This window comes from Acinonyx jubatus, chromosome E2, assembly GCF_027475565.1.
Source record: "Acinonyx jubatus isolate Ajub_Pintada_27869175 chromosome E2, VMU_Ajub_asm_v1.0, whole genome shotgun sequence".
NCBI lineage: Eukaryota > Metazoa > Chordata > Mammalia > Carnivora > Felidae > Acinonyx > Acinonyx jubatus.
In genome coordinates this window covers 48,389,882-48,411,607 of record NC_069396.1, presented here as the reverse complement: position 1 = coordinate 48,411,607, position 21,726 = coordinate 48,389,882, and the positions used below count along the sequence as shown (strand labels likewise).

The window sequence follows — 21,726 nt, the reverse complement described above, 5'->3', positions numbered from 1 at the left end:
AAAAGTTAGCAAAACAGTAGAATGGTTAACTAAAGGATTTATAGGATTATCAGATTTTCTCTTGGAATTCAGTTTTGTAAGTTGTATTTTTCTAGTGATTTGTCCATTTCAAATTTGGCATATAGTTGTTTATAACATTCCGTCATTACCTTTAAATGTCTGATGTTTTCATATTGGCTAGTTGTGACTTCTCTCTCTCTCTCTCTCTCTCTCTGTTTTTTAAATTTACATCCAAGTTAGTTAGCATATAGTGCAATAATGATTTCAGGAGTAGACTCCAGCGATTCATCCCCTATGTATGATACCCAGTGCTCATCCCAACAAGTGTCCTCCTTAATGCCCCTCACCCATTTAGCCCACCCTCCACCCATAAGCCCTCCAGCAACCCTCAGTTTGTTCTCTGTATTTAAGAATCTCTTATGTTTTGTCCCCCTCCCTCTCCCTGTGTTTATATTATTATTGCTTCCTTCCCTTTTGTTCATTGGTTTTGTATCTTAAATTCCACATATGAGTAAAGTCATATGATACTTGTCTTTCTCTGACTGACTAATTTCGCTTAGCATAATACACTCTAGTTCCATCCATGCTGTTGCCAATGGCAAGATTTTATTCTTTTTGATTGCCAAATAGTACTCCAATATATATATATACATATATATATACACTATACATATATACACTATACACACACACACACACACACACACCCCACATCTTCTTTACCCATTCATCTGTCAATGGACATTTGGGCTCTTTCCATACTTTGGCTATTGTTGATAGCGCTGCGATAAACATTGGGGTGCATGTGCCCCTTCGAAACAGCATACCTGGATCCCTTGGATATATACCTAGCAGAGCAATTGCTGGCTTGTAGGGTAGTTCTATTTTTAATGTTTTGAGGCACCTCCGCACTGTTTTCCAGAATGGCTGCACCACCGTGCAAGAGGGTTCCTGGTTCTCCGTATCCTCACCAACATCTGTTGCTGCCTGAGTTGTTAATTTTAGCCATTCTGACTGGTGTGAGGTGGTATCTCAGTGTGGTTTTGATTTGTATTCCCCTGACGATGAGTGATGTGGAGCATTTTTTCAGGTGTCTATTTGCCACCTGGATGTCTTCTTTGGAGAAGTGTCTATTCACGTCTTTTGCCCATTTCTTCACTGGATTATTCATTTTTTGAGTGTTGAGTTTGATAAGTTCTTTATAGATTTTGGATACTAACCCTTTATCTGATATGTCATTTGCAGATATCTTCTCCCATTCCATCCGTTGCCTTTTAGTTTTGCTGATTGTTTCCTTCACTGTGCATACGTCTTTTATTTTGATGAGGTCCCAATAGTTCATTTTTGCTTTTGTTTCTCTTGCCTCTGGAGACGTGTTGAGTAAGAAGTTGCTGCGGCCAATGTCAAAGAGGTTTTTGCCTGCTCTCTCCTCAAGGGTTTTGATGGCTTCCTAGCTTACGTTTAGGTCTTTCATTCATTTTGAGTTTATTTTGGGGTCTGGTGTAAGAAAGTGGTCCAGGTTCATTCTTCTGCATGTCCAGTTTTCCCAGCGCCATTTGCTGAAGAGACTGTCTTTATTCCACTGGATAGATAAACATTTTGAAAAACTATTTTAAAAAACCCACGCTGCGTAAAGAAACAAACCCCTGCCCCAAACCATATTGTATGATTCAACTTTTAAAAGTTCTAAAACATGCCAACTAATTTATAACAACAAAAGCCAACATAAGGTTTCATGGGACATGGGGAAGGAGGGAGAGAGAGGGGCTGAATGAAGAGAATAAAGAGGGCATGAGGAGATTTTTGAGAGTAAGGGACACATTCACTATGTGCATGTAAGAGGGATTTCTCTGGTGCATACATATGGCAAAGCTTATGAAGTTGCATACTTTAATTTTTTTTTAAGAGAGAGCGCACGGGGTGGGGGAGGGGCGGGGAGACAGGGAAACACAGAATCAGAAGCAGGGTCCGGGCTCTGAGCTGTCAGCACACAGCCCTACCCCGGGGCTCAAACTCAGGGCCAGCTCAAGTCCGACACACAAGGAACTGAGACACCAGGCGCCCCCCCCCCTTTTTCTTATACTTTCAACATGTGGAATTTCTTATATGTCAACTATAACACAATAAGGTCGCTAAAAATTGTATCTACATACGTGAAATATTACTTAAAGTATACTTTAAAAATACAGAACTCAAGCAGGACGTTTTCTTCCACATTTTCCGCATGGTGCAGCAGAGGGCGGCAGAGAAACCCCGCAGCCTGGAGCCTTGGGTAGGGTGGGGGCGGAGGGGGGGCGGCGCTGCTGATGCCCCTTGGCACGCCCACTCCCCAGCAGGGTCTGACCCTCCCAGCCTCACCCAGTCACAGTCCTCCTCGCTCTCCAGGCTCCCCACGCTGACCTCCGTCAGCCCCTCCGGCCAGTCGGGTGTCTGCCCGCTGAGACAGGTCCCTCTGTAGGCAGCTCAGCCCCCCACACCCTCTGTCCTTCGAGGGGCAAAGGCCCACTCACACTTCCGGTCTCAGCCAAAGATTACTTTGTCAGGGGTGCTGACGTGACCCCAGGCCAGCTGAGACCCCGTTACTTGCTCCTGTCACACTAGACGCTTTCCCTTCACGGCTCTTTTCTCCATTTTATTGTACTTTATTTTCAATCTTATTTAAAAAAATTTTTTGATGTTCACTTAAGAGAAAGACAGCCGTGAGCAGGGGAGGGTCAGAGAGACAGGGAGACACAGACTCCAAAGCAGGCTCCAGGCTCTGAGCTGTCAGCACAGAACCTGACGCAGGGCTCGAACCCACGAACCATGAGATCAAGACCTGAGCCAAAGTGGAACACTTTACTCAACTGAGCCAACCAGGTGCCCCTTTTTCCACTTTACAGAGAGAGAGAGAGACAGAGAGAGAGAGAGAGAGAGAGAGAGAGAGAGAGAGAGAAAGTGGTAGAGAGGCAGAGGGAGAGAGAGAGAATCCACGCAGGCTCCACACTCAGCGGGCAGCCGACAAGAGGCTCAATCTCACCGCAGAGAGATCATGACCTGAGCCAAAATCAAGAGTCGGACATTAAATCAACTGAGCGACCGAGGCTCCCCACCTTCCCTCCATTTTAAGTGTGTCCTCAAAGCCATGGTTTTCTCTGGGTGCCTGTGGCCCTGTTTCAGGATCCGTGTCTGTCCTGTTCTCTTTGGAGTCCCCAGGACCCAGCCCCGTGCCTGACACGTAAATACTCGTTATATGCAAGAGGGACACCACACAATGGACGCATGTCACCCTGACATGTGGATCCTGGGGTTAGAGCCTCTTCTCTGTAGACCCAGGGGGACTAGCGTCAGCAGGGAGGAGGCCAGCAAGTGCCCCAGGCTGTCCCTTTAAGGTGGTTGGGCCTTTACCCCTCCTAGATTCAGGAGGGAGGACAGGGGCCTCCTACAGTGAGGGGTTGGACACCCATTCGTTCCCAGAAAACTGACACCCCCTCGCATCTCTACCTTGTGAATGACCTCTCCCCAGAGGGCTGGGTGGGCAGACTGTGTCCCTCCTCTTCTCTCAGAGATCTGACCTGGCACAAATTCTGGTCACCCCAGGCGGAGTGACCATCACAGGAGTTCAGAGACCTACCCTGACCTCAAAAGAAATCGGGAGGCGACTCCTCATCCTGAGGGCCCCTGGGCTGTGGGGACAGACATCTGCTATGGCTCCCTGAAGATTTCTCACCTGCCCAAGGGGTCCTGGGAAGGAGGGGAACTTCCTGTGCAGGATGGGACAGGAGAACCCAGGATCTACGTTTGTTTCCATCTCAGAGGGGCTGAGGGTCTCCTCCCCTGTAACAGAGGAAGCCCTGGGAACCCTCAGCTGAGTCTCCAGGTGGGCTCTGTGGGAGGCCTAGAGCAAAAGCAGGGACACAGATGACACGGATGCATTCCCCCCCCCCCTGCCCCGTGCTGTGATGAGGAAACAGGACATTGTGGTGTCCAGCCCCCTCCCCCCAAGCCAGTGCCTCTTCCAAAGTCTCAAGAGACTCTACTGGGTCATTCCTTGAAACCTCAAGGACAGAGAGTTCCTCCTAAGGGAGCACATCTCTCTGGGCGGACAATTCTCCTGACTCACGATCAGGAATCTTCTGGATGGTGCCTGTCCACTCCCTGGGCTCACCCTACCCTGAAATGGAGTCAGGCAACCCAGGACCCACAGGGACCAGGACCCAGGCTGCCCAGGGCTCAGGGCCCACGCATCCTTTGGAGCCCGGTCAGGATCCCTCACCCAGCATTGCCTCCAGGGGGCGACATAGGAAAACTCGGGCAACAAACAGGAATTAAAATGTGAAGCTGGCTTTGTTTGCCTAAGGAGGTAGAGGAGCCTGATTTCCATCTCTTTCTCCAAGAGACCCTTCTGAGTCCCTCCCATGTGGCTGTTCTGTCCTGCCCATTCCTTCTAGGGGCCGAGGAGCACCCTGATTTGTCAGGGGTCCCTGTGCAGCCCCCACTCCTTGCCTGGCACCAGCCACGGGGGAGGCAGGGTGACCCCAGGAAAGTCCCCCTGGCAGAGCACACGGGCTGCCCAGGAAGTTCAGTAGCACACGGTCGGCCTCTCGGCCACAGTGCAGCAAGCAGACAGGTAGAGGAAGGGTCTCCTTACGATCTTCCCTCGAGGATCAGGGAACCTCCCGCCATCGGACCTCCCCCCACCTCTTCTCTTCCCGGGACACACAGGAAACCGCCTGCACACCTGGAACCTGAGCTCCTGAGACACTTGGTCCCGGGTCTCGGTCCCTGGAAGCAGAGGCCGGGCTGGGGACACCCAGGGATGGAGAGTGGGTCCCTCACCAGTCATCACCCTGCTTGCCCTCTTCTCACCCTCAGAACATTACTGTGACCTTGCTGCCAGGAGTCAATGCAACTTCCCCAGAGCATTTGACAACACTGGGGGGACCCGGTGCCCCGCTGGGCTTCTCTGATACAGATGGAAAGAATCCCCTGGGTTTGGGGCCCCTGGGGCTCTGTGTGCAGTGCTGACAGACTGGAGGCCAGGACTCAGCAGAGGCCACCTCGGAGTAGGGAGGAGGCTCGTCCTCTGAGAGAACCAGGTCCCCGTCAGCCTGGCTATTCAAAGTGTGCCTGGCCCAGGACAACCAGCCTCACCTGAGAGCTTGTTAGATGCGGACTCTCAGGTCCACACCACACTGCTGAGTCAGAATGTGCATTTTACAGGATCTGCAGACCCTCTGTGGGTGCAGGAAAGAAGGAGGTGGCCCCACTCCCACATCCTGGGGTCTCAGCCTGGCTGGCCATCTGCTGAAGCAGCATTTCTAGGGGTCACCAGGGCATTCGCGATCTTTAGAAAGATCCACAGGTGATTCCGATGCCCGGTGGGGGTAACATCCCTGTGACGAGAGTTCCTGGGGTAGCCCCTCGGGCTCCTGCTCTGAAGAGAAAAGCCACATGGGGAGGAGAGAGGGCTGCAGGGGGCTGACTGTGCGCCCCGACCCTGAGCTGCGGGGAGAGCCCAGGACACCAATGCCACAGGCTTGTGCTTGTCCACACAAGGGCATTGTGTGCGCACTCGCATATGGTGGGAAATCCCAGCTGAAGAGGGAGAGGCCTCAGCAGTTCGCAGGGAACCCAAAGATAGACGAAATGAAAGGGGAAGGAGACCAGGAGGGCAGGAGTGAGGGGAGGGGAGGGCAAGGAAGGGGAGGGGGAGGGACCGGGCAGAGACCCCGCCCCCGCCCACGTGACCCGGCCAAGCGCTCCTGCCCCCAGGGGCGGTTCAGCACAGAGGGAGGAAGGACCACAGAGCCAACTTGTCGTGACAGCGGTGCTCCTGAGCATTTCTGGAGCCGAAGCTCTCCTCACAGAGGGAAGGACAGAGCAGGCAGCAGGCGGCATGGAGCCCCCCTCGGCCCTTCCCCGAGGAGGGCGTGTTCCCTGGCAGGAGCTCCTGCTGGCAGGTGAGAGGGACGATCCCCTGGGTTAAGGGTGAAGGGAAGAGAGAGGCTGGCTGCGGTCTCCCAGGGGAGGATGGGGCGCCGAGAGGGGACATGGGAACAGAGCAGGGCAGGGCAGGGCAGGAGAGGGGCTTCCCGGCTCAGCAACAGGAAAATCTCATGATCTGGAAGAGGCGAGCGAGCGACGTGCTGTGTCCCAAGTTACTCATCACTGAGGGCTGAATTTTGGACAGGATGTGAGCAAGCAGGGACCCTAAACGCTGCCCCTCCCACCAACCTGAGATATTGCCAGATCAATGCTGGGCCCTGGGAACACTCATTCATTCATCCACAGGTATTTGCAGCCGGCCCCACCACTGGGGCACAACACAGATCAGAGTCCCTGCCCTCCCTGAGCACACTTCTCTGGGGAGGAAGACAGACAAGCAAAGACACAGAATGGGAGGTCGGGCATTGACAGGCCATGAAGGGAACAGAGCAGGGAAAGGTCAGAATGTGAAGACAGAGGGTCTTTAGAGGAGGCGGTGTGGGCAGGCCTCTCCCAAGGACCCCGTGAGTGTGAGCAGGTACCTGAGGGCAGTGAGGGAGTGAGCCCACGGACATCTGAGGGAGAGTATTGGAAACAGAGGAAATCACAAGTTCAGAAGCGCTGAAGCCATGGCGGTCGTGCCCTGACCTTGACCGGTAGGACGCGTGCGCGCACTCTCACACACACACACACACACACACACACACACACACACGCTCACCCCTGGGCCCAAGGCTGAGCGATTAGGACCTGCTCAGTCTCCAGGGCCCCATCTTTCCGTCCCAATACATAGGCCAAATATTGATCCAGGTCTTCTCTCTTCCCTCCTAGTCTCACTCCTAACCTTCTGGAACCCTCCCACCACTGCCCAAGTCACTGTTGAATCGGTGCCGCCCAATGCTGCCGAAGGGAAGGACGTTCTTCTGCGTGTCCACAATCTGCCTGCCAATCTTATAGGCTTTGGCTGGTTCAAAGGGGAAACTGTTGAGCCCCGTAGTGAAATTGTATCATATGCAGCAGACTCACAAGAAATTACCCCAGGATATGCACACAGTGGCAGAGAGACATTATATCTCAATGGATCCCTGCTGTTCCAGAACATCAACCTGGAGGACACGGGATACTACACTGTACGAATCTTAAAGAGAAATTTTCAAATTGAAATAGTAACTAGACGGCTCCGTGTATATCGTGAGTAATTCCTCTCTCACCTCTGGTGTCGGGTGGAGTGAATTCTACTTCGTACACACAGGATTGACAGGCCTGGACTGTGCCTCCCTTCCCTTCTGCATTTTGTCCCAAATGGTGTTTGAGCATTTAGTGCAGGACACACACAGTAAAGATGAATTTCCTAAGATTGCAACTCCTTTCCTGGAATCCAGACTCTATGACCATCTGAGAAAGACCATGCAGGTCACAGTCAAGGCCAGGCCCGAAGGGGCCCTGGGATCCTCACTAGAGCTCAGCCCAGAAGGCCCTTGCCCAGAACAGTGCCTTGGGGCTCCTGAGTCTCGTGACCCCGGGGACTCTGTGTCAGGGTGGGGTAGGGCTCCTGGGCAGGGCTGACAGGGAGCAATGATTTCCCAGCTGCCCGAGTCCTGAGCCTCTGAGCTGGTCACCAGCCAGCGCTCAGTCTCCTGATCTGCATCTGGAGAGAGGCATGGGCAGCACAGACATAAAAAGGCCCCAGTCCATTAGCCAACTGCTGTGGGGGACTTAGGAGACTCCAGCGGAGGGTCAGCACCCCCAGGGAGGAACAGAGCAGAGAGATGCTCTTGACGGCTCTTCCTCTCCCAAGAAGGAGGCCCAGGGAGGGAGCCTTGTCTTGTGGAGGCAAGAGTAAGAGAGGCCATTTGATTGGCCGGCCGCGATATACCATTTTAAGGCCAGGTATTTAAGGATGGTTAAAGGTTACTTCACAGGCATGGCAGGTGGAGATCATTTAGCATTATTCCTGTTGTATTAGGGGGAAACTGAGGCCCAGGGAGGTATAGTCACTGAATCAGGGTCACACAAGCTGATGGGCTGCTGGGCAGCACAGCCCCGTCCTCTCCTCCATCAGCGGGAAGGGTGCTGGTGTGGGCAGTGAGAGCAAATAGAGGCTCATTCTGTGTTCACTCTCCAACTAATGACCCCCAGCAGCAACCTGAGTCAGCATGCCCCGGCCGCCCCTCAGGTGGCCCATCCTCACCTCCTTGTGCTGGATTTGAAATCACTGAGTGTTTCCTGGTGTGTTGGTGTCACTCCCACTGGGGTAGACTTGCCTTCTCCTTCTGACTCTGCACCTGAAACCAGCACAGGGCCTTGCCTCGTCTATAACTCTGGCACTCGCCTCAATAGGTGCACAGTCAAGACTATCACAGTCTCTGGTAGGTGGATCCCTGGAGCATCTACATTAGGCACTATGGTGAAGGTCCTCCTGGTTTTCAGAAAAGAGCCGAGGTGAAGTTATTTTCACTTGTTGTGACACAGATCTGTCCCTGAACTCTCCCATCACACGTCTGCAGATGCTTCCTCCTCTTGCTCTCTGAATTCTCATCGCAGATCTTGAGATCTGAGATCTCCCAGTCCAGTCTCCAATGTGGGGAGGGGAGTCTGTCAGCTCCAGAAAACCCCACACACATATAAGGGGCCTTTGCAGATGGGGAAGAAAGAAGGGTCCTCAGGGTCAAGTTGCTTTTTGTTGTTGTTGAATTGCAGAAATGCTTTATATATTCTGGATATTAATCTCTTACCAGCTATGATTTGCAAATGTTTTCTTCCAATCTGTGCATTGCCATCACTGTTTGTTTTTTGTTTCTGTTTTTGTTTTTGGTTTTTGGTTTTGGTCTTGGTTTTGGTCGGGAAATTTAGCTGTAACATTAGTTTCAGGTTCAGAGGGATTGGACAACTCTATATGTTATGTTATGCCCACCACAATGTAGCTACCATCTGTCACCATGCAATGCTATTAAAATACCATTGACTAAGGGCACCTTGCTGACTCAGTAAGTAGAGCATGAGACTCTTGATCTTGGGGTTGTAAGTTCGAGCCCCACATTGGGTGTAGAGCTTACTTAAAAATAAAATCTTAAAAAAATTAAAAAAATCATTGACTGTGTTTCTATCTGTGCATTTCCTACCTGAGTCCTGTTCATTCCATAACTGCTACCATCACTCTCTTGATTGTGCTTTTGGTGCACAGAAGTTTTCTAACTCAATACAATCCAATTCATCTATTTTTTCTTTTGTTGTCTTTGCTTTGGGCGTCATATCTAACAAATCTTTGGGAAATACGGGTTCAGAAAGTTTTTGCTTTATGTTTTGTTCTAAGACTTTTACAGTTTTGACTCTTATGTTTAGATGTTTGATCTATTTTAAGTTAATTTTGGAGGGCAGTTATGCTCACCACTATACCACCAAAACATACTATTTTAAGGTATTTCTGTACATGATGTAAGGTCAAGGTCCAACTTTATTCATTTGCTAGGATGCCCAGTGTTCCCAATACCACTTGTTTAAAAAAATTTTTAACATTTATTTGTTTTTGAGAGGCAGAGACAGAGCATGAGCAGGGGAGGGGCAGAGAGAGAGGGAGACACAGAATCCAAAGCAGGCTCCAGGCTCTGAGCTGTCAGCACAGAACCTGATGCAGGGCTCGAACTCACAAACCGCGAGATCATGACCTGAGCCGAAGTCGAATGCTTAACCGACTGAGCCACCCAGGCAGCCCCCAATACCATTTGTTGAACAGATTTTTTTATGCATTGAATGGTCATGACAACCTTATTGAAAATCATTGAACCACATATATTCAGTTTGTTTCTGGGGTACCTACTGCATCCCATTGGCATTTCTGTGCCTATCTTTATACCAAGCCCATGTTATTTTGGTTGCTGTAGCTTTGTAGTCAGGAAGTAGGAGTCCTCCAAATTTGTTCTTTTTTCAAAATAATTTTGGCTATTTGAGGCCCCTGAGATTTCATGTGAATATTTGGAAATTTCTATTTCTGCAAAATATTTCCTTAAGAATTTGATAGGGGGGGCACCTGACTGGCTCAGTCGGTAAAGTATGCGACTCTTGATCTCTAGGTTATATGTTCAAGCCCCACGTTGGGTATAGAGATTACTTAAAAATAAAATCTTTTAAAAAAATGATTTTGATAGGGATTACATTGAATCTGTGGATCTCTTTGGGTAGTATTGTCATCTTAACAATATTAAGTCTTACTATCCATGAACATGGGATGTCTTTCCATTTGTGTCTTCTGTAATTTCCTTCAGTGATGTTTTATAGATTTCCATGTACAGTCTATTGCCTCATTAGTTCATTCCTAAGTATTTTATTCTTTTTAATGTTATTGTAAATTAAATTGTTTCCTTAATTTGGGAAGGGGTTATTTCGTTATTAGTGTATAGCAACAAAAGTGATTTTTGCATGTTGACTTTGTATCCTGCAAGTTTGTTGAAATTGTTGATTAGTTCAACAGTTTTTGTGGAATCATTAGAGTTTTATACATATCATTTCATGTCATCTACAAACAGACCTAATTGTACTTAATCCTTTCCAATTTGATTGCATTCTACTCTTTTTCTCCAAATTATTTCAGCTTGGTCTCCTATACTCTGTTGAATATGGGTGGTGAAAGTGGCATGTTTATGTACTACCTGATCTTAGAGGAAACGCTTTCCGTGTTTCACCATTGAGTATAATGCTAGCTGTAAGGGTTTCATATAAGGCCTTTATTATGTTGCAGTGGTTTTCTTCTATTTATAAGGGTGCGAGTATTCTGTATACCGTACCCGATTCTCTACAGAAGTTTTTCACCCTGAGATTCAATCCACAGATGTAGAAGTAAAAGTCTTCAGAGGGAGAAATCCTATGGATTGAAAACTCTTTGGTTCCTAAGGTGATGAAGACTGGGTGGGCTGCTCTCATTTCCTAATAAATTATAACAGTGCAAATACCTTCCCTATTTTATGTAAAGGTGCCTCAGACTCAGAGATAGAAGGCCCGCAAGCCTTCCTCCCCACCATACGCGAAAAGGTATATAAGGAGTGAGGCTTGATCTATTAAAGTCACTGAAGTTCAAGAAAAGAATCACACAGGAGTCCATGGGAAAAAATTCCACCTGCTGATGAGGATGCTGGACACATGGACTGAGAGGTGTGTGGTGCTGATACTACAGAGATGTCCAGGCAGACCAGGCAGATGACTGAGGGCCAGAGGGGGACCTGAGGGTCAGAGGGAGAGGTACAGCCCCCTCCTTATAGATCGCCACCTGAACAAAGACACTCATCCTTCTGCAGACATCAGGGCCATCCTCTAGGGCACCTTTACAGAGCCCAGTGGGGCCCTCTGAGTGGCCAAGATCTTAGAAGAAGGAGCATGGCCCCAGGCTCCCTCTCATTCTGTCACCTCCTCTGTTTCTCCACAGAGCAAGTGTCCCAGCCTACTGTCCATGCCAGCAACACCACAGCCACAGAACATAAGGACTCTGTGGTCCTGACCTGCTCCACAAATAACAAAAAGGTCTCCATCCAGTGGTTCTTCAATGGCCGGAGTATAAACCTCACAAAGAGGATGAAGCTGTCCCGGGACAACAGGGCCCTCACCATAAGCCCTGTCAGGGTGGAAGATGCCGGGAATTATCAGTGTGAGGTCTCCAACCGGGCCAGTTCCAACAGAAGTGACCCCATCAGGCTGGCTGTGAGCTGTGAGTGACCCTCGACCTCTCCCCCTTCCTCCCTGTATATTTCATGGGCAGGGGATGTGTGTGAAATAGAATACAGGTCTGGGGGAGGTGGGAGCCTCCTTCACAGCCTCTACAGCAATGTGGATGAGATCCCCGGAATTAGACTAATCTTGTTAACATCTTGGTTCTGCTTTATACCAGCTGTGGGACCTCAGACAAGACACGCAACCTCCAGAACCTAAGTTTCCTCATCTGTAAAAGTGGAAAGAAAGGCTGGCTCTTAGGGCTGTTCTGAGGGTTGTCACTATGAAGTTAATGAGATCTTAAATCCTGAGACAGCATCCTACACAGGTTCAAGGCTCAATCAAATTTAGCAGTTCTTGTTCTTTTGTCATTGACGTTGTTGTTATTAGCCGTAATGTCCCGTGGAGCTGGGATTAAGTGTTGTCTCAACTCGGTCCAGTTCTGTGACCTTCACTACTTTACTGAAGCCCTTGACACTCTCAGACCGTAATTTGCATAGTGGGGTTGACACCTGGCCGCCTCATGGAAGCTGCAGATGAGATAAACACAAAGTATTTCCCATGTGCCTGGCCCAGCGCTGACCTCGAAAGCAGTCAGCTAGTGTTATTTTCACTAATCCGTGTTGAGTGGACAAGTAGGGGCCTCCCTCTAAGACCATCAATGGTAATAGAAAGGAAGAAATGTGGAAAGAGGCATAATGTGAGAATAAGAAAGAGAGGCATTAGGAGGAAAATGAACAGGATGTGGGCACTGGCCACAGTTTTGGGCAGAGGAGGGCAACATGAAGATTCAAGTCCAAGGTTTCACTATAAGGATAGAAAGGACACAGAAGGGGGAACCTGGGCAGCTCACTCCATTAAGCATCCAACTCTTCTTTTTTTTTCTTACGTTTTTAAAAAAAGTTTATTTATTTTCAGAGACAGAGAAAGAGAGTTGGGGAAGGGCAGAGAGAGAGGGAGAGAATCTCAAGCAGGCTCTGCACTGTAGGTACAGAACCTGATGTGGGTTTGAACCTACCAACCATGAGATCGTGGCCTGAGCCAAAGACACATGTTTAACCAACTGAGCCACCCAGGTGCCTCAAGCGTTCAACTCTTGATCTCAGATCAGGCCATGATCTCATAGTTCATGGGTTCAAGCCCCTTGTTGGGTTGTGCACTGATAGTGGGGACCCTGCTTGGGAGTCTGTCTTCCCTCTTTCTCTGCCCCTTCCCTGCTCCCACTCTCTTTCTCTCTCTCTCAAAAAAAAAAAAAATACACTTAAAAAAATAAAAAAGAAATGACACAGCAGCCGAGGGGGTGGGGATGCTGTGGAGATAACACACATCATCCAGACCTCGATGGCCATTCCTTCCTCCCTAGCCAGGCCCTTCCCCCCAGCCCTCATGGCTTCAGCAGATATGACTTGGGACTCATTCCTCCTCCCTTTTGCTTCTTATTTCAGATGAAAGAAGCCCCACGGACCTCCCTGTGGGGACCAGTGTTGGCATTGCAATTGGGGTCCTGGTTGGGGTGGCACTCGTGGCCACCCTGGGGTATGTCCTGCTCCGTGTGAAGACGGGAAGGTACGATGGCATTTCCCACACACGATCCTGTCCACCGCCCCTCCCCCACCCCAGCGGACTCACCAGCAGGCAGACGCCGTCCTGACCCAGGATTCTGGGCTGGGTGTCCCAGACCTCCCAACTACCCCCTGGATTTCTCCTCTGATCACACCTGGCTCCTTCCTCACCAGCTGCTGCCCGGGGCCCTTCCTCCACAGCTGCCTCTCTGCAAAATTAGGGACAATCACAGAACAGCCCCTCAGGGTTGTCCTGGTTCGCTCGGCAACCCTATAGCAGTGCTCGGTACTAAGTGCACGGTGACCGGTACTTCCCGTGGTTTGTCAGTCCACATGCCCTAGGATGGGGATTTGCAGCCTCAGGACCGAGGGTGATCCCGGCGAAGGTCACGCAAGGGAGAGTGGAAGACCCTGACAGGCCGGGTGGGGTCGACCCCCAATATGGCACATGCGGGAACCACGGTGCCTGATGTGTGACACTGCAGACCCTGGGCCCCGTCAGGTAGAGGTCCTGGGATGATGCCCCTCGTCCATGCAGATGGAGATAGAGCATGAGCCAATGTCAGTTTTCAGCGAATTCTGGCCTGAAGACTCGAGGGTCTGGCCACAGCAGGGGCACCGCATTCAGGGATCTGACATACCTGGGGCTCCCCAAGCGTCCTGCACACGCAGCTGGCTGCCTTGACCCTTCCAGTCACTCAGACCCTCGTGTGTTTCCTTTCCTGGGCCCTTGATCCCTTTTCGGGACACTTTCTCCTAGGTGTCCGTCCGCTGCCCAGCTTCCTCTCTGGTCCGAGGATACATGTGCTCCGAAGGCCTTTTTTTATCCCTCTCCTGGGCCCTTCCCCTCCTAAATTGACTGGTGGAGAGATGGGGTCTCTAAGCCCTGCTTGGAATGAGGACCCTCCCTGTCCCCTGTTCTGACACCAGAGCTGTGACCTCTCCCTGCCCACCTCACGAAAAAGCCTGATCTTTCCTAGGGCAAGGGGCCGACGTAATCACAGAGAGATGGGGCACCCAGCCTGCACCCCTGGTGAGTATCCCTTCAGCCCAGGCAGCACAGGGAGCCCCTCGACCTGCCCCCAATGTCCACTCCTGCCAGTCACACCCTGGGGCCTCTGACCACGTCCCTGGGGCTTCAGTACAGGGGACCCCAACTGGCCATACTCCCTGACCTATGGAATCTAGGTCACGGCTCAGCACCTCCCAGACCAGCACCAGTGGGTCTCCCTGTGGGAGGTGCTCCTTCCCTGGTTCTCTGAGAGCCGATGACCTGGTACCTCCTGGGAGGGTGGACCCTGGGTGCTAATTCCTGTTTCTGTCCCCAGGTCATGGTCCAGTCAGCAGCACCACATCCCCGGTAAGCCCGCCCCCTCCCCACTGGGGTCTAGGTTGTGCGGGCGCAAGGCAGAGAACCAACGAATTCAGCAGCACAGCACACACCCTGCTTCCCCCAGAGAGCCAGGACAAGGCAGGGCCCGTTCTGCCAGGACTGGGACCGTCTTCAGGGACAGGACCACTCCCCACCCCGTCCTGAGTCTCTCCTGCCACTCTGAGCTGGCCCAAGGGGAACCCTGGAGTCTGGCCAAGGACAGAGCACTGGGAACATCAGCCAGGGGTCCTGGGCTAATAGGAGTGGGGCAGGGAGTTCAGGGAGATCGGTCTGGGTCTGGGGTGTGGGTCAACAGGCTTGGCGAAAGCTGCTCAAGAGGCAGAACGGGTCACCCCTGCAGAGAAATGACTCTCCCTCTGTCCACTGACACCCATTCTCTCCCCCTGTTCAGAGCGCCCTACCCAGCCCGAGGACAGCCGTTCCCATCTACCAGGTGAGTGTGGGCAATGAATGTTCAGGTCCCCCAAGCCCAAGGGGGCTGAGGATCTGTCCCCAGCCTGCCCTGCCTGTGCTTTCAGGTTTAGGACACAGCAGGGCAAAAGGGCACAGGGGCTAGTGGGAGGAAGGAGGGGCCTGGGGCAGAAACCTGCCACCCAGCCAGGTTCCCAGAGAGGTGGACGCAGGACCTGAAAGTCACCCAGACATGTTCTGGGAAGCCTGCGGGGTTCAGAGGCCTCTTTTTCTTTTACAGGAGTTACAACACCCTGACAGGAACATTTACTGCCAGATCAACCACAAAGGACAAGTGTCTTCTTAGTTTCCCCTTCCCCTGGGAGCTACTCCTTCCAGGGGCCTTCCTGAGACCCCAGACCCTGGGTGGGGTCAGGTGCCCCCGCCTGAGCCAGAGAACCAGCTCTAAGCCCAGAGGATATTCAGGGACATGGACCCAGGGTCCGGGCCTTCCTGATTTCTGGAAGCCCTGACAGGCTGCCACGAACCCCGGATGGGCCAGGACAAAGGCCCCCGTGTCCCAGGAAGTGGGGTTTCCCAGGGAAAGTATCCTGGGCCCTGACCCGCCAGGGACAACATGAGGGGATCTGATGAAACAGGACTCTTCCCCCTCCTTGGCCCTTTTTTGGTGAATGGTGATTTCTCTGAGCAGAAATTCACCTGAACCTCTGGGGCCCTTCTCTCCTGGGTCACACAGGGAAATGTTCCCTCTGAGTTCACCAAGCCCCCACCTTAGTCCCCTGAGATAGAGGAGGGGCGAGGGGTGTTGACATGCTGGGACCACGTTAACTAGAAAAGGAGAGATCACCAGAGCTGTGGCCAAACTATGACAGCACTCAGCGGTCCTCACCCTGCTCAGGGACCAAGGCTGGAGACACCTCCAGTGTCTGCACATGTGCACAGGGTTCTCAGGAGCACAGGACATGGGGCCTCTGATGACCACACGAGGAGGAGCTCGGAAGGAGCAGCCATGGGCAGGCACACATCCCAGGTGGGACCCCTTCATAGCCTTTTGGTGTCCTGAGCCCTTTGGTCCTCCTCACCCATCCCCAGTGGCCCTGACTGGTGGCCTTCACCAATAAACTTGCCCTGTCCCCAGATCCAAGATCCAGGGCACTGAGACCTGTCTGAAGCTTTCTCCAGCCTTCGGGATGTCCTTCCTGCTGGGGTGACATAAAGGCAGGTTGTCAGAGGAACCCCAGGGTTTGGGACCCAGAATTCATGCTCTGAGCATAGCCTTCCCGGACACTGCCCATGACGTCTAGCCCAGTACCTCCCAGTATCTCCCTGAACGGGATCTTATCTTGAAACACACCTCCTCCCCATAAATAAGCATGCAGGTCAGAGGCAGAGGGCTTCCCCCACCTAACTCTCACCCAGGCTCCCATGGTGATGGGACAAAGTGTCTCTTCCACCTGGTCCACAGGCCTCGTCCTGCTGTCCCACCTGCAGCTTCCTCCACACACCTGGGCCAGCGGCTCTCAGTCCTTCCCTGAGGCCCCCAGTTGGGTGCCCATGTGGATTCGCTCGCATCAAGGTGCCCTGTTCACACAAAAGCGGTCCAAGCACCAAGGCACCGCACCCACGTTTCACAGGTGGGTTTGCCATCACCCACTTGTTTCTTAGTCATGAGATGAGAGGTAAGAAAAACAAGCTGCAAAGTATCACGTCATTTTTAGCTCTGTGATGCTCCTATCGCAATGCACACTATGTTGGATTAGACAGGGTGACGCCTCTTGTTAGTTTCCTCTTGCTGCTCTAGCAAATTATTGTAAGCTTAGTGGTGGATGTCAACACAAATCAAGGTGCCCACCTGGCTGTCTCTTCTGGAGGCTTAGGAGAGAGTCTGTTTCCTTGTTTTTCAAGCTGTGCCGTTGGAGGCTGCCCACGTTCCATGGATGTGGCCCCTTCCTTCACCTTCAAAACCAGCAGTGCAACATCTTGAAGTCTCTCTGTGTCCTGTTTCCACATCACCTCTTCTTCTCTGGTTCTGCCTCTCCTGCCTCCCCCTGTCACTTATATAAGGACCCTTGTGGGTGCCTGGATGGCTCAGTGGGTTAGACTTCCAACTTTGGCTCACGTCGTGATCTCAGAAGTTCGAGCCCTGTGTTGGGCTCTGTGCTGACAGCTCAGAGCCTGGAGCCTGTGATTCTGTGTCTTCCTCTCTCCCTCTACCTCTCTCTGTGTCAAAAATGAATAAACATTTTTTAAAAATTTAAGAAAAAAGGAAAGAACTCTTGGATTATATTGGCCCACCTGGGTAAACTACCATAATGTCACAATCACATGGTCCTTAACTTAATCTGCTAGTCCCTTTATCATTGAAATAATCACAGATTCTTGACACGAGGGATGTGGGAGTCTCTGAGAGGCCTCTGTTCTGTCTACTGCGCCCCCAAGGCCATATTCACCATAATCGTCATGACAAACTGCTGGTGGGCAGCCTGGACTTGGTCATCTGACCACGGAGTCACTGCCTGCAGGGATGTCCACAACACCATCACTGCCCTGAGCCAGTGATGAAGGCCAGTCCACACTCCCTGCAGCCTTCTCCACCTCTTCCTTGTTAGTAATGCTCCTTGTCAAGAATGCAAAGAGAGTGGACACAACTGGAAGATCACAGCTCCCAAGCCTTGGGAATAGTTCGGTGAGCATCAGCACCTTGGACAGGTGCCCCAGCCACCCTCCTCCCAGGGGTTGAGCAGGGAGGAGGCAAGAAAAAGAGACTCTGGAGAAGCTGCCTATTGCTTTTCTACATAAGAAAGATGTAATGAGGCAGAATGCTATCACGGGGATGAGCTGCTTCTGCTCTAATTTATCAGTCATAAGCGCTTTGCACATGTCTGGATGTTACTGTTGGCACGTTCATCACAATTCCCTGCGTGGCTGTTAGCTGCATCCAGAGGGTGGCCTTGGGGAGTCTGGGAGGCTGCTCCAGCCTCTTGGGGAACCTCCTGCCCCCCGAGATTCAGGCCACTGTCTTGCATACAATAAGGAAGGAATGGGGGCGCCTGGCTGGCTCAGTCAGTACAGAATGAGACCCTTGACCTCAGAGTCGTGAATTGGAGCATTGGGGGTAGAGTTTCCTCAGTAAAAGAAAAAAATGGAAAATAAAAGGAAGGAATGTTTCATGATTAGCTTCTGACCCTTAGTGCCTGACCTTGGAAACACACTCAACACCCGGCCTGGAGCACCCCCTAAGCACAGCATCCTGTTTCCAAGCCCCAGCTGAACCCCACAGGCAGCAGGGCTGAGCAGAGCCCCTGGGCTCTTCTCCAGCTCCTCCTTGCTGAGCCCTGTGCGTGGTGTCGGAGTCCTATGCCATCTGCCTGCCCTTCCCAGCAGAGCAAACATTTCACCCAGGGGACAAGGGGGGACCTGAAGATCTCCCAGGGGAGAATCCAATATCTGAGGGTTTCTGCAACTGCCTGTGACCCCTCAGGGGAAGAGATAAGACAAGGGCGCTCACAGTCACCCCCATCTTCCTTTTTCCCCATCCACATCCCACCTGCAGAACCAACTCTGATGCTACAGACCCAGTCTTGCCCTTCCATGGGCTCGGGTGCATTCTGTCCACTCACAGTGTCCAATATAAGGTCAGCTGGGTGCTCTGTCTCTATTATTTCTTTCTTTCTGCTTTTAGTTGGGTTCATTTTGCTCTTATTTTTCTGGTTCTTCTAGTAGGAACTTACATTATTGATTTGAGATATATCCTTTCTTGTAATGTAAGCATTTTGTGCTAGAAATTCCCCTCTCACTGTCGCATAAGCTGCATCCCATAGATACCCTCAGATACCTTTTCAGTCCGCACGTTTCCCTTCCACTTCTGGTACCCAGAGGGATATCCCATAGATATCCCTCAGATACCTTTTCAGTCCGCATGTTTCTCTTCCACTTCTGGTACCCAGTGGCACCGAGGTTCCATCCTTTTTTTACGGAACATAAGCAGAGGAGGGGTTTTTTTAGTATATTTAATTTAATTCTGTGTGTTTAAATGTTTTTTTTTATTTTGAGAGAGAGAGAGAAAGAGAGAGGCCATGGGTAGGGGAGAGAGGCCGAGAGAGAGAGAGAGAGAGAGAGAGAGAGAGAGAGAACCCCAAGCAGGCTCTGCACTCAGCACAGAGCCTGCCTTGGGACTCAGTCCCACGACCCTGGGATCATGACCTGCCTCAGATCAAGAGTCAGATGCTCAACCGACCAAGCCACTCAGGCATCCCAATTCTGTGTGTTTTTAAAATTTCCTTTGAAATTTGCTTTTTGAACAATAAATTATTTACAAATATGTAGCTTACTTTCCAAATCTTTTAGGGATTTTTTTCAGTTGTCTATTATTAATTTCTAGATTCATTACCATTTTCCGAGAACATACTCCGATTTCAGTATTTTACATTTATTTATTTTTGAGAGACAGAGAAAGAGCATGTGCAGGGGAGTGGCAGAGAGGGAGAGGGAGACACAGAATCCTTAGCAGGCTCCAGGCTCTGAGCTGTTCGCACAGAGCCCGATGAGGGGTTTGAACCCACGAAGCGTAAGATCGTGGCCTGAGACGAAGTCAGACGCCAAACTGACTGAGCCACCCAGGCACCTCAGATTTCAGTATTTTAAATTTGGTGTGGGGTGCCTGGTTGGCTCAGTCGGGAGAACATGTGACTCGATCTCAGGGTCGTGAGTTCAAGCCCCACGTTGGGCTTCCTGCCATCATGCAGAGCCTGCTTTGGATCCTCTGTCACCCTGTCTCTCTGCCTCTCTCTCTCTTTCTCCCTCTCCCTCTCTTCCTCCCTCTCTCAAAAATAAATAAATATTAAAAAAAAACAAAGTAAATTTGGTTAGATTTTCGATATGATACCAAACATGGGCTACAGAGAATGATGAATTATACATCTCCTTTGGCCATTCTTTAATAGTAGGTGAGCTGGCAATACATTTTCATACTCTCCCTTCATCAGGGAATTTCCTTCTTTCCCCTTCACTCCTGAAGCTAATTTTAGCAAGCGCACAATTTGAAACATGTGCCACTTCCTTCTGGCCTCCATGCTTTCAGATCAAAACCTACTGTCACTTAAATTAGTGTTCCTTAGTGCGCAAGGGTGGTTTCTCTGAGTGTCTTTAGGATTTTTGTTCTCTTGTCTTTTATTTTCAGAAGTTTGTTATGTGCCTTAGTGTGACTGCTCACCGTGTGTGGGGTTCTGACTCAGCCTCTTGGGTTGTCATTTCCTCATACCTTTTCAGTCCGCACGTTTCCCTTCCACTTCTGGTACCCAGTACACCGAGGTTCCATCCTTTTTTTACGGAACAGATCTCGGGACTCTGCTCATTTTTCTGTCTCTTTCCTCTCTCTTTTCAGGAGGAATAAATTCTATGGATTTGTCCTCCAGTTCATTGATTCTACCTTGTACATCGTCATGTTACTATGAAGTTCACCAATGAGGGTTTGGTTTTGTTTTTTTAAATATTGGTTACTGTAGTTTTCAGTTTCATCATTTCTATGTTTCTTTTTTTTTTTTTTTTGAAGACAGAGGGAGTACATGGGTGTGGGAGTGGAGGAGAGACAGAGGGAGAGAGAGGGAGAGAGAGGGAGAGAGAGGGAGAGAGAGGGAGAATCTCAAGCAGGCTCCATGCCCAGGGTGGAGTTCGACTTGGGGCCTGATCTCACCACCCTGATATCATGACCTGAGCAGAAATCAAGACTTGGACACTTAGCCAATTGAGTCACCCAGGTGCCCCTGTGTGGTTCCTTTTTATAACTTTCATTTTTTTGCTGTGGTTTTCAATTTCTTTTTTTTGACCAGCCTTGACGCCAGTGTGGCACTTGAACTCGTAACCCCTTGATCAAGAGTCATGTGCTCTAACAACTGAGTCAGCTAGGCGCCTCTCAATTTTGTTAAAGAATTTATTGTCGGTTATTGAAGTGTTCTTTTAATGATATTTACTTGTTAAATCTTCGTTGGATAATTCCACAGTCATTGGGATTGGAGTCAGTAATGATCTTTTCTCAGTCAAATGTGGTTCTCCTGGCTCTTGGTATGATGAGTGATTTTGTTTTATTGTATCCTGGATATTTTGTTATTGGCTTAGTAGATTCGATAATATTTAAATCTTCATGATAAATTTTTTTATGTCTTTATTTTATTTTGAGAGACAGAGTGAGTGTGGGGGGAGGGGCAGAGAGAAGGAGACACAGAATCAGAAGCAGGTTCCAGGCTCTGAGCTGTCAGCACACAGCCCTACCCCGGGGCTCAAACTCAGGGCCAGCCCAAGTCCGACACACAAGGAACTGAGACACCAGGCGCCCCCCCCCTCCCTTTTTCTTATACTTCCAACAGGTGGATTTTCTTATATGTCAACTATAACACAATAAGGTCGCTAAAAATTATATCTACATACATGAAATAGTACTTAAAGTATACTTTGAAAATACAGAACTCTAAAAACACAGAGCAGGACATTTTCTTCCACATTTTCCGCATGGTCCAGCAGAGGGCGGCAGAGAAACTTCGCAGCCTGGAGCTTGGGTAGGGTGGGGGCGGGGGGGGGCGCTGCTGATGCCCCTTGGCGTGCCCACTCCCCAGAGGGTCTGACCCTCCCCAGCCTCACTCAGTCACAGTTTTCCTCGCTCTCCAGGCTCCCCACACTGACCTCCGTCAGCCCCTCCGGCCA

At 50.5% G+C, this 21,726-nt stretch overlaps 1 protein-coding gene across 1 annotated transcript in view; it reads left to right on the top strand.

Annotated features, from left to right (window-relative positions):
* Positions 1 to 5,746: 5,746 nt before the first annotated feature.
* LOC106973682 (uncharacterized) overlaps positions 5,747 to 21,726 on the top strand; it is a 32,005-nt gene continuing 16,025 nt past the window's right edge. The window contains 9 exon segments of the mRNA XM_053210096.1: positions 5,747 to 5,942; positions 6,799 to 7,158; positions 11,384 to 11,662; positions 13,110 to 13,230; positions 14,207 to 14,259; positions 14,555 to 14,586; positions 15,011 to 15,052; positions 15,311 to 15,375; positions 15,537 to 15,615. Of these exon segments, the coding sequence (XP_053066071.1) occupies positions 5,879 to 5,942; positions 6,799 to 7,158; positions 11,384 to 11,662; positions 13,110 to 13,230; positions 14,207 to 14,259; positions 14,555 to 14,586; positions 15,011 to 15,052; positions 15,311 to 15,375; positions 15,537 to 15,615 (1,095 nt within the window). The 5' untranslated portion in view covers positions 5,747 to 5,878.